The 16,238-nt window shown below is 32.9% G+C and overlaps 1 protein-coding gene across 1 annotated transcript; it reads left to right on the top strand.

Annotated features, from left to right (window-relative positions):
* Positions 1-3,029: 3,029 nt before the first annotated feature.
* LOC104247196 (protein NRT1/ PTR FAMILY 2.7-like) lies at positions 3,030-14,148 on the top strand. The gene is made up of 3 exons (XM_070149000.1): positions 3,030-3,110; positions 4,252-4,793; positions 13,235-14,148. The coding sequence occupies exons 1-3, from the start codon at positions 3,030-3,032 to the stop codon at positions 14,070-14,072; spliced, it is 1,461 nt and encodes a 486-aa protein (XP_070005101.1). The 3' UTR covers positions 14,073-14,148.
* Positions 14,149-16,238: the final 2,090 nt, after the last annotated feature.

Below are 16,238 nucleotides of genomic sequence, written 5' to 3'. Positions count from 1 at the left end.
GAATCAATCCATCAATAAAATGGGTCAATGAGCGAGGAAAAGATCAATAAGAAAGATAATGATAAAAAAAATAGTGACAGTGAGTTGCACACCCCATCCTTGGAATATGCTCTTCCCAAGAATCTGAATTTTTTTTAGCAAAAAAAATAAATAAAGGAAAATAAAAGAAGAAAAAAAGAAATGTCATGAAACTTCTAATAAAGCTCATTATTTTACAAAGATCAAATTTCTCAAAAATTTATTAGCTACTCGATTAGCTTGATTATAGGAAACCATTTCTCAAAAACTTACAAGCTAGTCAATTTGCTTGATTGCGAAAGCTAATACTTCTGCAATTTATTATCCGGCGAAATAATTAATAATATTACGAAGTGATACTAAATAAAAATTAGCATAAACAAAAATATATAGTGTCATGAATACTTATAGGAAATAGCAAAAGAAAATGAACATACCTAGTAAATCTGCAGCTTTTCCGATCTATTGTTTCTTTAATGGTGAGGGTTATACATTTTCATTTATAAAAGTGATCATTGATCAGAAATGAAACTAAAAGTTCTTCAGCTAACGTTAAACTGTTAAAGTTAGAAGGTGAAGAGGCAAAGATTGTGATAAATATTCTTTTCAATTAACAACTCATTGTAGTAATTACTTACCATTTAATAGGGTTCCAATATAATGTAACAGCCAACTTAATTTTTTGTTGGCCAAATGATTAATGACCATATTGGTTGAAACCAAGCTGACATACCACACGGTCGAGAATAATTAGCAGAAGATGAACAACTCTTCACATATGTTAGAGTATTCTAGAAATGATTGATTGTGGTAAATAATCATTTAATGGATTTTATTTTGCTAAAGGCTAATTTGGTCATTCAGTTTTTCAAGAATATTTTAGTAAAATAAATTTACCTAAAAATTTTCACACTTATTATATAGTATGATGATTTTGAATCCTCTCCTTAAAAATTCTAGCTTCGCCATCAAAGCATCACAACCATGCCAATAATAATTGGTTCAAGATCAATTAAAAGCGTGCATTTCATGGAGACATACTTTTTTTTATATAAAACTTCTCTTTCCACTATCCCACACAAGGTCTTTGTTTATAGATCCTTGATGCTGATAAATTATACTATATATTAGTGCTCTCTGAAGAGTTTGAACTATCATTTAATGTGTAAACGCTCAGATATTAGTAGATGAAATTCCTTTTGCTGATACACAATAACTTCAGAAGTTCTTTTATTTGTTCAGCCATGGAAGCTCCATCCGAGGCATGCTCAATACAACTTATTAAACATGCCTAAAAATACTCTTAATATATGATATTGTTATGAATAGTTTGTATATTGGATACTACTTTGGAGGCTGGATCACATTCCCCTTCATCATAGATCTCATCTCTCTCTCCAACAGATGTATACATACCTACACACACACACACACACACACACACATATATATATATATATATATATATATATATATATATATATATATATATATATATATTTAATGTTAAATTAATAGTATTACTTTACATGTGTTTGCAGGTTAGAGGTGATAGTTGAATAAATTAGTATAAAACGGATATGTGAATTGCTTTTGTCCATGCATTATCCTTTCAGCCATTTTTGCCCCTCTGAACTTCAATACAACTTATTAAACATGCCTAAAAATACTCTTAATATATGATATAATAATGTTCAATTTCGTATAATTCTTTCCCAAAAGGTCTCCTATCGTTAAGAGTATCCAAGACCTTATAATTAGTAGATTCTTTTTCTTTTATATTTTTCATATGAGACTTTGTTTACACAACCAACACTTATCACCATATTCCAAAGGGATACCTCGGTATAAATGTTGTATTTTTACCCTATTATGCTATATATATATATATACGCCATAACTTTGAATATAATATATAATTTTACATATATAAGCGTCACGAAAAGCAACTCGCACACCCCCACCTACCTAACCCACCCCACCCTAAATAAAAATATTATTAATAGTACTTTCTTTTTTATGTTATGGATAGATTTTGTTTTCTTTTCATTTCAACAAATGAGTATTTTCTTTTCATAATATAAAAAAAGTATTTTTTTTTTCATTTTAACAAAAAATTTACTTTCTTTGAATGATGTAGAAAAGGTATTTTCTTTCATTTCAACAAAATGATGAACTAAAAAATATTTTCTTTTGCTTCAATAAAGTATTTTTTTATTTCAACAAAATAAGTATTTTCTTTTCATGATATAGAAAAAGTATTTTCTTTTATTTCAATAAAATGAGTATTTTATTTTCATGTTGTAGAAAGAGTACTTTTTTTCAACAAAAAAAAAGAGTATTTTCTTTTTAGCTACAGAGCACAAATTTCAATGTTAGTTTTGCATAAAAATGTAAAGCATCACAAAAAAATATGTGGACTTGGGGGAAGGGGCCGGGGTGAGGAGATTACTATAAAAAAATATTTTCTACTCTTTATACCAAATACTAAAAAATATTTTTCGGAAAAAGTTTTTCATTCACCAACCAAACAAGGAAAAATAAGTGATAAAACCACTCTTTTTCCATAAAAATATTTTTGATTGAAACATTTTCCTTCGTACCAAACCCACCCTTAATCCATACGTACGTCATATATTAACAAAAAAAATCCTACAATTGCATCTTCTTCAACTTTCTTTTTTGGTAAGAGCTATCGAAGGACTACCGCCAAAGTTATTGCTGCTAGCTGGACTTTGACGAGACCAATTAGTAAATATTCTAGACAGGGCGACCCGTCCATAAAGCAGGTAAAGCAATTGTCTTAGGCCCCATATTTGTTGAGGCCCCTTTTTTCCCGCATAATAGGCTATATATAAAAAAAAATTAAAATAGTTATGTGAAATGAAAAGATTTGATTTCTTTATTTAACAAATAAATAGATGAAGGATTTGCAACTGCTTTGATTTCTGCCAAGCAAATTACATTTGAAATTAATATCGAACCCAAATTTCATAAGAAATGTGTAATATATGGGAAGAAACAATGTTAATAGTTCAAAATCTTTCGATGAGTCATTTAGAGTTGATTACTTTTTATACATATTCCCTCTGGTCCATAATAAATGACTTTTTAACCTTTGTTGTGCCCCTCAAGAAAATATTGTCGATCAAAAATATATTTTGACTGAATTATCCTAAATTAAAATTTATATGTTGTTAACTTGACACATTGAAATATGTAAATAAGGGCAAAATTTGAAAAAATAAAGGTAATTCCTTCTCGATTATATAAAAGGACACTTATTTTGAACTAAAATAAAATCCAAAAAAATCACTTATTATGGATCGAAGAGAGTAGTAGATGATGTTAGTTTTTCACTTTAAAATAGATTTAAACAATTAGAAGCATATGAAAATATTTTCGATTTTCTATTTAGCGGCAAAAACTGAGATCACTAGATTATGGAAATTTGAAAAAAAATTGCCTTCATCTTGAATGCTCCTTAAATCATAATAATCAACCCGATATTGATAGTCTAGATTTATTTTTTGAATTAAAAATATTCAGAAAAATATTTCAATTAGCGATAACAATTTAATAATATACTCAATCAAATAAAAAGATTTGATTAATTTCCAAATGGCTATATTGCTTATAGAATAATGTTAATATCCCCTATTACCGTTGCTTCATCAGAAAAAAGTGTTTCAAAATTAAAATTGATAAAACTTTACCTAAGATCAACAATGTCTCAAAGATATTAAACGAATTAGCTATATCGTCAATTGTACTTAATAGGAGAAATTGATTATAAAATATTAATAATAACTTTGTATCTAAGAAAAATAAAAAAATAGACTTCAAATAAAAATAAAATATTTTTTATTAAAAAAAATTAAGGCCCCTCGTAAAGTTTGACTTTAGGCCACGAAATTGGTCGGGTCGCCCCTGGTTCTAGACAGTATTTAAATACCTAATTAATACTCTCTCCGGTCCACTTTAAATAAATTTTTTGGCACTTTTTACACAAATTAGAGAATTCGATTTATAGAATTAATTAACAATGAAATTCACTATATTAACCTTAATTTGCTCATTGGAAATATAACAAACTATTCATAGGCTCTTTACCAACTTTGGAAAGAAGAAGTTAATTCCTTATTGATATCCGGAAAAAAAAGGGGCAAAAAAATCACTTAAAGTGGACTAGAAGGAGTTAGATTTTTTCTTTTTTGTCTTTTCTACTTGTAGGGCACAATCCTTTTAGCTTTAACAGCAACACTTGATTCTTTGAGGCCTAAGCCTTGTGAAGTTGGCTCAACATCATGCAGTCCTACACCAAAAGTTCAGTATGTAGTACTCTATGCAGCCATAGTTCTTGCAACTTTGGGGAGTGGTGGTTCCCGATCAACCCTTTCAACATTGGGAGCCAATCAATTTAATAAACCAAAGGATCAAGGGATTTTCTTCAATTGGTTCTTTTTCTTCGTGTATGGTTCTTCTGTAGTAGCATCCACAGCTGTTGTCTATGTTGAAGATAATGTGAGCTGGAAAGTTGGATTTTTCATTTGTGTTGGAGCTAGTGTTCTTGGTTTAGTGATTTTCCTAATGGGAAGCAGATTTTACACCAATTCTAAACCAGAAGGTAGTCCGTTCACCAGTTTGCCGCGTGTTGTGGTTGCAAGTATTAGGAAAAGAAAGGAACCACTCCCATCGGCTTGTGATGATTTCTACCATGGACATAGTCATGTTGCATCCAAAGCAATAGTTGTTCCACCTTCAAAAACCTTCAGGTAATAGTACTGTCACTGTAACTATTTAATTGTGTGATTTGATGATGTCCATCTCATTGAAGAAGTATAAAAGTTTCTTTGGTTTGGTAGCCAACCTTGTTGACTTGGTTTGGTTAGGTAGTCAACCTTGTTGAATTAGTTTGGTTTGGTAGCCAACCTTGTTGAATTTCTTTGGTTTGGTAGCCAACTTTGTTGAATTGTGAAAAGTGTGTGTAAATTGTCAAATATTGTAGGCTTTAGAGAGTGAACCTTTGGCTATAAAAGGAGAACTTCAACTCTCATTTCTTCACACCAACAAAGAGAGAAAGAAATAGTGAGGTTTCACAGACAGGGTATAAGAAAATAGTCTGTGAGAAAAATAGAGAGTGAGCGATATTGTAGTGAGGTGGGAATATCAAAAGAGGGTTATTTCTTTTGAGTGTTGTAGTGGTTTTTGGAGTATTTTACTCGGACCTACAAAGTGTAAATTCCTTACTATAGTGATATCAGTTGCTCCTCTCGGGGCCGTGGTTTTTTCCCTTATTAAAAGGGGTTTCCACGTAAAAATCTTGGTGTCGTTGTTACTCTTTTATTCTTGTTAATTACCGTATCTCGGTGCTACATTATTATTCCCTTTTTATTACCGTGAATATTATTTCTGTGGGGGTTTATTCCCAACAACTGGTATCATAGCACAGGTTCTGCTCGTTCACTGAAATACTATTCACTATCGGTAGTACTATACTCGGTGAAAATAAAAATGTCCGGAGTAAAGTACGAGGTAGCAAAATTTCAACGGAGATAACGGTTTCTCAACATGGCAAAGAAGGATGAGGGATCTGCTCATCCAACAAGGATTACACAAGGTACTAGATGCTGATGCCAAAAAGCCTGATACCATGAAAGCTGAGGATTGGGCTGACTTGGATGAAAGAGCTGCTAGTGCAATCAGGTTGCACTTATCAGATAATGTGGTAAATAACATCATTGATGAAGACACTGCACGTGGAATTTGGATAAGGTTAGAAAGCATATACATGTCCAAAACGCTGACAAATAAATTGTACCTGAAGAAGCAGTTATACGCCCTACACATGGGTGAAGGTATGAATTTTTTGTCACATTTAAATGTGTTTAACAGACTAATCACACAGCTTGCCAACCTTAGAGTGAAAATCGAGGAAGAAAATAAAGCCATCTTGCTATTGAACTCGTTGCCATCTTCGTACGAAAATTTGGCAACAACCATCCTGCACGGTAAGACTACTATTGAGTTGAAAGATGTCACATCGGCTCTTTTACTCAATGAGAAGATGAGAAAGAAGCCTGAAAATCAAGGACATGCTCTCATCACAGAAGGTAGAGGCAGGAGTTATCAAAAGAGTTCGAACAACTATGGTAGATCCGAAGCTCGTGGGAAGTCAAAGAACCGATCCAAATTAAGAGCCAGAAATTGCTACAACTGTGATCAACCAGGTCACTTCAAAAGAGATTGCCCAAATCCAAGGAAGGGCAAAGGTGAAACCAGTGGCCAGAAGAATGACGACAACACAACCGCTGGTGCAAAACAATGATAATGTTGTCCTCTTTATAAATGAGGAAAAGGAATGCATGCACCTGTCAGGTCCAGAGTCGAAATGGGTGGTTGACACAACGACATCTTACCATGCCACACCGGTAAGAGATCTTTTTTTGCAGATATGTAGCAGGTGATTTTGGCACAGTGAGAATGGGTAACACAAGTTACTCAAAGATTGCGGGGATTAGTGACATTTGTATCAAAACAAATGTCGGATGCACATTGGTTCTAAAGGATGTGCGGTATGTACCTGATTTATGGATGAACTTGATCTCGGGAATTGCTTTAGACTGAGATGGATACGAGAGCTATTTTGCAAATCAAAAGTGGAGACTCACTAAGGTATCATTGGTGATTGCAAAGGGAGTTGCTCGTGGCACGTTGTACAAGACAAATGCAGAAATATTCCAAGGTGAATTGAACGCGACACAAGATGAGATTTCTGCAGATTTGTGGCACAAAAGAATGGGTCATCAATTGCAGATTCTTGCCAAGAAATCACTTATTTCTTATGCCAAAGGTACAATGGTAAAACCTTGTGACTACTGTTTATTTGGTAAGCAACATAGAGTCTCATTTCAGACATCGTCTGAAAGAAAATTGAATATACTTGATTTAGTATATTCTGATGTTTGTGGCCCAATGGAAATTGAATCAATGGGCGGTAACAAATATTTTGTTACTTTTATTGATGATGCTTCACGAAAATTATGGGTTTATATTTTGAAAACCAAAGATCAGGTGTTGCAAGTTTTCCAGAAATTTCATGCTCTAGTAGAAAGGGAGACAAGTCGAAAGCTAAAGCGTCTGCGAAGTGACAATAGAGGTGAGTACACTTCAAGGGAATTTGAAGAGTATTGTTCAAGTCATGGGATCAGACATGAAAAGACAGTTCCTAGAACCCCGCAGCACAATGGCATAGCCGAGAGGATGAACCGCACCATTGTGGAAAAGGTGAGAAGCATGCTTAGAATGGCTAAACTGCCTAAGTCATTCTGGGGTGAAGCAGTTCAGACAGCCTGTTACCCGATCAATAGGAGTCCATCAGTTCCATTGGCATTTGACATCCCAGAGAGAGTTTGGACTAACAAGGAGGTGTCCTACTCGCATCTGAAGGTGTTCGGTTGCAGAGCTTTTGCACATGTACCAAAAGAGCAGAGAACAAAGCTGGATGATAAATCTATTCCCTGCATATTTATCGGATATGGAGATGAAGAGTTCGGGTACAGACTGTGGGATCCTGTAAAGAAGAAGGTCATCAGAAGTAGAGATGTAGTCTTCCGAGAAAGTGAAGTTGGAACTGCTGCTGATATGTCAGAAAAGGCGAAGAATGGTATAATTCCTAACTTTGTTACTATTCCTTCTACTTCTAACAATCCCACAAGTGCAGAAAGTACGACCGACGAGGTTGCCGAGCAGGGGGAGCAACCTGGTGAGGTTATTGAGCAGGGGGAGCAACTTGATGAAGGTGTCGAGGAAGTGGAGCACCCCACTCAGGGAGAAGAACAACCTCAACCTCTGAGGAGATCAGAGAGGCCAAGGGTAGAGTCATGCAGGTACCCTTCCACAGAGTATGTCCTCATCAGTGATGAGGGGGAGCCAGAAAGTCTTAAGGAGGTGTTGTCCCATCCAGAAAAGAACCAGTGGATGAAAGCTATGCAAGAAGAGATGGAATCTCTACAGAAAAATGGCACATACAAGCTGGTTGAACTTCCAAAGGGTAAAAGACCACTCAAATGCAAATGGGTCTTTAAACTCAAGAAAGATGGAAATGGCAAGCTGGTCAGATACAAAGCTCGATTGGTGGTTAAAGGCTTCGAACAAAAGAAAGGTATTGATTTTGACGAAATTTTCTCACCTGTTGTCAAAATGACTTCTATTCGAACAATTTTGAGCTTAGCAGCTAGCCTAGATCTTGAAGTGGAGCAGTTGGATGTGAAAACTGCATTTCTTCATGGAGATTTGGAAGAGGAGATTTATATGGAGCAGCCAGAAGGATTTGAAGTAGCTGGAAAGAAACACATGGTGTGCAAATTGAATAAGAGTCTTTATGGATTGAAGCAGGCACCAAGGCAGTGGTACATGAAGTTTGACTCATTCATGAAAAGTCAAACATACCTAAAGACCTATTCTGATCCATGTGTATACTTCAAAAGATTTTCTGAGAATAACTTTATTATATTGTTGTTGTATGTGGATGACATGTTAATTGTAGGAAAAGACAAGGGGTTGATAGCAAAGTTGAAAGGAGATCTGTCCAAGTCATTTGATATGAAGGACTTGGGCCCAGCACAACAAATTCTAGGGATGAAGATAGTTCGAGAGAGAACAAGTAGAAAGTTGTGGCTATCTCAGGAGAAGTACATTGAACGTGTACTAGAACGCTTCAACATGAAGAATGCTAAGCCAGTCAGCACACCTCTTGCTGGTCATCTAAAGTTGAGTAAGAAGATGTGTCCTACAACAGTGGAGGAGAAAGGAAACATGGCTAAAGTTCCTTATTCTTCAGCAGTCGGAAGCTTAATGTATGCAATGGTATGTACTAGACCTGATATTGCTCACGCAGTTGGTGTTGTCAGTAGGTTTCTTGAAAATCCTGGAAAGGAACATTGGGAAGCAGTCAAGTGGATACTCAGGTACCTGAGAGGTACCACGGGAGATTGTTTGTGCTTTGGAGGATCTGATCCAATCTTGAAGGGCTATACAGATGCTGATATGGCAGGTGACATTGACAACAGAAAATCCACTACTGGATATTTGTTTACATTTTCAGGGGGAGCTATATCATGGCAGTCTAAGTTACAGAAGTGTGTTGCACTTTCAACAACTGAAGCAGAGTACATTGCCGCTACAGAAACTGGCAAGGAGATGGTATGGCTCAAACGGTTCCTTCAAGAGCTTGGATTGCATCAGAAGGAGTATGTCGTCTATTGTGACAGTCAAAGTGCAATAGACCTTAGCAAGAACTCTATGTACCATGCAAGGACCAAACACATTGATGTGAGATATCATTGGATTCGAGAAATGGTAGATGATGAATCTCTAAAAGTCTTGAAGATTTCTACAAGTGAGAATCCCGCAGATATGCTGACCAAGGTGGTACCAAGGAACAAGTTCGAGCTATGCAAAGAACTTGTCGGCATGCACTCAAACTAGAAGACAGTGCTACCTCCTCTAGATGAATGAGACTGGAGGGGGAGATTGATGATGTCCATCTCATTGAAGAAGTATTAGGCATGTGCCTAATAAAAGTTTCTTTGGTTTGGTAGCCAACCTTGTTGACTTGGTTTGGTTAGGTAGCCAACCTTGTTGAATTAGTTTGGTTTGGTAGCCAACCTTGTTGAATTTCTTTGGTTTGGTAGCCAACTTTGTTGAATTGTGGAAAGTATGTGTAAATTGTCAAATATTGTAGGCTTTAGAGAGTGAAACTTTGGCTATAAAAGGAGAGCTTCAACTCTCATTTCTTCACACCAACAAAGAGAGAAAGAAAGAGTGAGGTTTCACAGACAGGGTATAAGAAAATAGTCTGTGAGAAAAATAGAGAGTGAGCGATATTGTAGTGAGGTGGGAATATCAAAAGAGGGTTATTTCTTTTGAGTGTTGTAGTGGTTTTTGGAGTATTTTACTCTGACCTACAAATTGTAAAATTTCTTACTATAGTGATATCAGTTGCTTCTCTCGAGGCCGTGATTTTTTCCCTTATTAAAAGAGTTTTCCACGTAAAAATCTTGGTGTCGTTGTTACTCTTTTATTCTTGTTAATTACCGTATCTCGGTGCTACATTATTATTCCGCTTTTATTACTGTGAATATTATTTCTGTGGGGGTTTATTCCCAATATGATTATCCCATTTAAATATTTAAGCTATGAGACAAAGAACAATTATAAATTCAACAATGCTCCTTATGTGCGAGCCACAAGCCACATTCTCTTTTTTTTTTTCTTTCATGGGCCAAAGATGTAAAAATTTCTTTTTAGATATAACTGGTGTCGCTGAGATTTGAATCTAGGACCTCAAGTTGGTTAATTTCATACTATGTTTAATTATGTAATCATTTCATTTGAAAATTACGTTATTAAAAAGAAAACATTTTTATTGACTTGTTCTCGAACGGTACGTGGTTTTTACTTTAACTAGTATTAGTACCCGCGCGATGCACGGACAAATCATTTCAAATTGCGATGTAGGTTGTTTAATAACCTTAAAATATAAACCTCTCAGATAAAAATTATAGAACATGAGAATTTTATTATGAAACAGGACATGAAATTACTGTTCATATCTCGTAGTAGAAAACAAATCTTTTTAATATATATTTGTAGCAACCTAACCCCTTAATTTTAGTATTTGTATTTCGTTCCGCCGTCGATATTAAAGATACTAAACATGTCATATTATGATCTGTCTCGTTCGAGCACATTAGATCATATTATTTTAAGAAAATTCTTACCATCACTTTATTTTTATCTGGAAGTCAAATATGTCTCATTCATCACATCATTTTTACGTAAATTCTTTTTTTTTTTGTTCTTTTCTTATAGTTATTGTATTATTTAATATTTAATATTATTATACTATCATATAATTTTTTATTAGCTAATAATTAAATTAATGTCTTGCTTATTATCCTTTTAATAGTATTTAATAAAAATAAATATTGTTTTCTTGAAATTTGGTATTTTATGCTTTTATCCTCTTATTCATAATATTTTAATTATTTAAATTTATCAGTAATATTTTATAATTTAATTATTTTATTTTATCTATTTTGGCATTAATTTAAAGTATAAGTATCTTCACACTACCTCTATTTTTTTTATATGCATTCGCTTCCCTACGATAAATGTTAATTAGTTTTTATATTAATTTTTTACCTATAACCAAAATAATGTGATATTTTGTTTTAAATTTTAACTTTTAATTAGTATAAAATATTAATACATAAGTCATTTGATTATCATGTTCCAAATGTATTGAGTTCTCTTATAATTAATTTTGTATTAGATGCAGTTAAATTGTAATTTTCTTTCTTTTTTAGCTATAAGATACAATTTAATTTTTAATTTTCATAGTAAGATTACCAATATTAGAAATTTATTTTATATTTTTAAAATTTTATCTAATCATAGAAAAAAATTCTTAATTGTTTGAGCACATTATTTCTAAATATTGTAGTATTATTTTTACTGTCATTTTAGTTCTTTACATAATATTTTAAAAAACAAAAAAAATCTCATCTCAAATTCAAATATTTCTTATCATTCTATTTTCTAAAATGGACAATATTTTCAAAAAATTGTGCTATGCATTCAAACTCAAACTAACTGCACTCGATTCAAATATTAATTATAGAAAAATATCTTCGTAATTGTTTGAATATATTATAATAAATGTTGTAGTAATATTTTCACTGTCATTTTATTTCTTTACATAAATTTTCTTTCTCTTTTAGTTTTAATACAAATTTAATTTTTGTATAATTACCTATATTAGAAATTTATTTTGTATTTTTTAAAAAAATTATTTTTTATTATTGTTTTATTTTTCATAATTAATAATTTAGTTTTGTGGTATTATCCATAATTTGAGCATTCACATCATAGTTTTAAGAACTTTCTAATCTCAAATTCAAATAGTATTTTTTTTAATAGTAAATATTTAATAATTTAACATACTTTTGCTATTTTTTTAATCTAATATATAGTCTTATTATTTTTTATGTGACTTTTCATTAACTTGTAACTTTATTTAATATCATTATCAACTATTTTTCTTTAATAATATAAGATAAATATATAATTTTTTAATTATTAAATAAATATTTATTTTATTTTAAAAATATTTCTCGAAAATTTTAAATTATTTAAAATTTAATAATATTTTTAAGTAATGTATATTTACTTTATTTTATTTTTTAAAATTATGATTTGTAAATGTCCTTACATTATCTCTAATTTATTTTTATTGTTCAATATTTTAGTTTTTTATTTTACTATTAGACTTGAGTTATATGGACTTATATTATGACTTTTCTTATCATAATATAAAACACTTTCTCATCTCAAATTTAAATAAGTTTTACCTTTTTCCTATGATAAAAAATATGAATTTTTATTTTTTCTCTATTTATTCTTAATATTTGATTTTATATTATTCAATACTTAATATTGTTACATCGTCATGTGAATTTTTATTAGCATGTTTCAATTTAATATCTATTTTTACCACACTCATTCTAATATAATATAGATAAAAATTTAAAAACTTTCTTATCTCAAATTCAAATATTTTTTATCATTCTATTTTCTTAATTGGACCATATTTTAAAAAAATTATGTTATGCTTTCAAACTTAAATTAACTGAACTCAATTCAAATATTAATCATAGAAAAGTATTTTTTTTTAATTGTTTGAACAAATTATATCTAAATGTTGTAGTGGAGCTTTAATTTGAGACTCCTGTTTGAATGTCAGCCTACTTTTATGTTTGTCTATCAATCTACTCCGTTCATTTCAAATTAGACGAGTTACTTTCTTTTTTAGTATATTTTAAAATAAATAATATATTTTTAAATTTAGAAATAATTCATTTTTAAACTATTTATTTTATCCATTTTATCCTTAATAAGAAGTTTTTATAACCACACAAGTATTATGGCCCCACAAAGCTTTTAAGACCACAAATCTCAAACCAAGTCACACTTTTTTTAAAATTTTTTTTGAAAGACTTCAATAGACTGTTTGGACGATGATACGAAAGCAATATTTGAAGGTTCAATTTTTTCTCTCTTTATGCATATACTTTCGATAAGTATGTCTGAAAATAAAACGTTTAAGGGAATGAATACTTCTTATATATGGAAGTTGGTCATCATGATGCAGGTTCTTAAACCATGCAGCCATTAAAAGTGAAGGTGACGTTAAACCAGATGGCTGTACAGCTAAACCCTGGAAACTTTGTTCAGTCCAAGAAGTAGAAGATTTAAAATCCTTAATCAGAATCTTACCACTATGGTCAAGTAGCTTTTTTCTTGGCACAACAATTGGTGTACAATCAAGTATGTCAATCCTTCAAGCCTTAGCAATGGACCGTCACGTTGGACCTCATTTCCAAATCCCAGCTGGTTCCATACTCGTTTTTTCCATGATCTCTACTGCTCTATTCCTCACCCTGTTCGACAAATTTCTTTTTCCCTTGTGGAAGAAGTTGACTGCCAAATCTCTAACTCCTCTCCAGAGAATTGGCGTCGGGCATGTGCTCAGTGCTCTGGTCATGGGTGTCTCGGCCTTAGTCGAGTCGAAGAGGCTAAAGGTAGCAAAATCGAACAACCTTGATCAAGGTTCTAATATTGTACCTATGTCAGTGTTATGGCTTGTGCCTCAATTAGCACTTGTTGGCATTTCAGAGGCATTTCATTTTCCTGGACAAGTTGCATTTTACTATCAAGAATTTCTAACAACCTTAAAAAACATGGCAACGGCGATGATTTCGGTGATTGTTGGGGTCGCATTTTACTTGACTACTGCTCTAATTGGTGTTGTTAGAAGGACGACAAATTGGTTACCAGGTAACATAAATAAGGGAAGGCTGGACAATGTGTATTGGGTATTGGTTGTAGGCGGGGTATTGAACTTTGGTTACTATGTGACATGTGCTTGGCTTTACAAATATCAAAACCTGGAGGGCGCGGAGCATAGTGATTCTCCTTCTGATGAGTGATTCACGGGCCAAAAAGAAAAAAAACTTAATAATTAATTATGATCATTGACACTTCACAATTTATGGTTATATTACGAGTTCGGAATTCTGTTATGGGTTATGACTATCAAATGAAAATAATTGTTATTATACATATATTGAAGAAAGTCCATACCTAAATCATTTATGATTTAAGAATATAAAAAACCACTTTTTACGCCTTTTGGTGTTTGTGAATAAAATGAGATGTAGCAGTGAAGCAGTTGAATTTGGGTTTTGCTTGTTCTTTTTTGTTAGGCGTTTGTCCAGATTTTCTTCTCATAATTGGTTTTTCTATCTCATGAAGGAAAGGACAACATATTTATCATAATTGGGTTTTTCTTTTCCTATAAGAAAAATATAATTCTTCCATATTTGGCAAGTTTCTTTTCTTGTAGGAAGAGGTTTGGAGCTCTATAAATTGAAGATCCATCCTTGTCATTCAGTAGCATCCACAATGTAGCCATATGGAGTTTGAGAGTCGTTTTTAGGGGGAGAACTTTACGGGACAAGTGTTAGTGTGTCAGTTGTGTTTGCCTCTTCGTGAGATTGTTCTCTCAATATCTTTGTACTCTTTTTTATTATAATGGATTGCTCATCTCCACCGTGGACGTAGGTCAGTTGACCGAACCACGTTAAATATTTGTGTCTCTTTTTGATATATTTCTTTTTGTTGTGATTTATCGTCATTCAAGGCTTGCTTTGCTAGCTTCCGCATGACACCTGATTTACTTTTGTACTTGCAGTTTGCTAGAAACTAAGTGAAGTAGACGATTACTTCAGTATGTCAAGGATTACAATAGGTGATGGTTAGGTTTCCATCCTCATTTCAAGAGATTGTTTAACTAGTTCATGAAAGAATACCAGTATACATGTTCAGAATCATTTTGACAAGGTCCATGTAATTATGCATTTTCAATTTATATCTTGACCTAATTAAATTTTCTGCACCTCTGAGTGCCCAGTCTAGCAGGCATGTTTAGGGCACACACTATTTTGCTTCTCCAACCGCATTGAACAACTAATCTATTACGTTAATGCAAATTTGACACCCGCCCCTAGATCGTTCGGAAATAATGCAGGGCTATGTAAAATTGGTTCAAGCTGATGCAACCTTCCAATAAAAACCCAAATGATGTATTTTATGCAGCCATAGCTCTTGCAACCTTGGACCATGTGTCAATAATTTCATATACAAACTATAGCATATTTTTCCAAGAAGTGTAAGGCGCCCAATTTCACACGGGAAAGACTTCAACATAAAGCTAATCTAAGTTCTCTTTTTCCGACAAATATATGTTCGGTTGAAGTTGGATTTAAGGAAATTTTAATGGTTGCTCGAAAGGGCAAGAAAGAAGGCCTGCTTTTATTCAGGGAAAATGTCCAAATTTATCCCTTTATTTTTTAGTATGGTCAACGTCTAACCTCCATTATACTATTTGGCAAATTTATCCCTATTGTTATACTATCCGGCCAAATTTATCTCTACCATCAGTAAACTTTTAAAAATTAGCCATCAGTCCGCCATGTGACCTAGAATCTTCCAAATAATTTTAGTTAACCCACTTATTCTTCTTCTTGATCCACTATTTTCAAAATAGTTGGCATTTACCTGCTTTCTTAATTGAAATAATAAATAAGAGAAAGAAATATTAAAATAATGCAGCGGTTAGTAAACAAAGTCTAGTAAATTGAAGAATCTAAATTAGGCAGCTTGTCTAAATTCCAAAAGTATTTACCATATCCCAGCTTTAATGAATTCATTCTACCAAAGGTATTGTATACGGTCAAAATCATATGTTTCTGGTTTAGTAGGCTCGAAACGTCGCACCGAGGGCAGAAGTTCGATAAAAACCAAGTTCGGGCTCGAAGGAAGAATAAGAGGCTCGAAGACCTAAGTGTTCGGGGAACATCGGAGCCAAGTATAATCGGCTCCGAGATAGTGCCGTTATGAGTTTGTTACAGAAGGACAAGATTCTCGCCACGTCCCCAAGATCATGGCGTAAATTCTGGAATAGATTTGTACGAATTAGTACAAATCCGTACCAGGCGGGTATACGGCTGTTCCAATAAGATTCTTTACTGTAAATAGAAATATACCTTATTTAGGGCTCCCCTCCTATATAAAGGATACCCCAATCATTTGTA

The sequence above is a fragment of the Nicotiana sylvestris genome, chromosome 6, assembly GCF_000393655.2.
Source record: "Nicotiana sylvestris chromosome 6, ASM39365v2, whole genome shotgun sequence".
NCBI classification, from domain to species: domain Eukaryota; kingdom Viridiplantae; phylum Streptophyta; class Magnoliopsida; order Solanales; family Solanaceae; genus Nicotiana; species Nicotiana sylvestris.
The sequence above is the reverse complement of the archived record's forward strand: the minus strand, read 5'-3'. Positions and strand labels throughout refer to the sequence as shown.

Coding starts and splice junctions, on each gene's coding strand:
- LOC104247196 (XM_070149000.1), top strand. CDS start 3,030: ATGGGAAGAAACAATGTTAATAGTTCAAAATCTTTCGATGAGTCATTT. Junction 3,111..4,251: donor TTTTATACATATTCCCTCTG/GTCCATAATAAA, acceptor TTCTACTTGTAG/GGCACAATCCTTTTAGCTTT. Junction 4,794..13,234: donor CCACCTTCAAAAACCTTCAG/GTAATAGTACTG, acceptor ATCATGATGCAG/GTTCTTAAACCATGCAGCCA.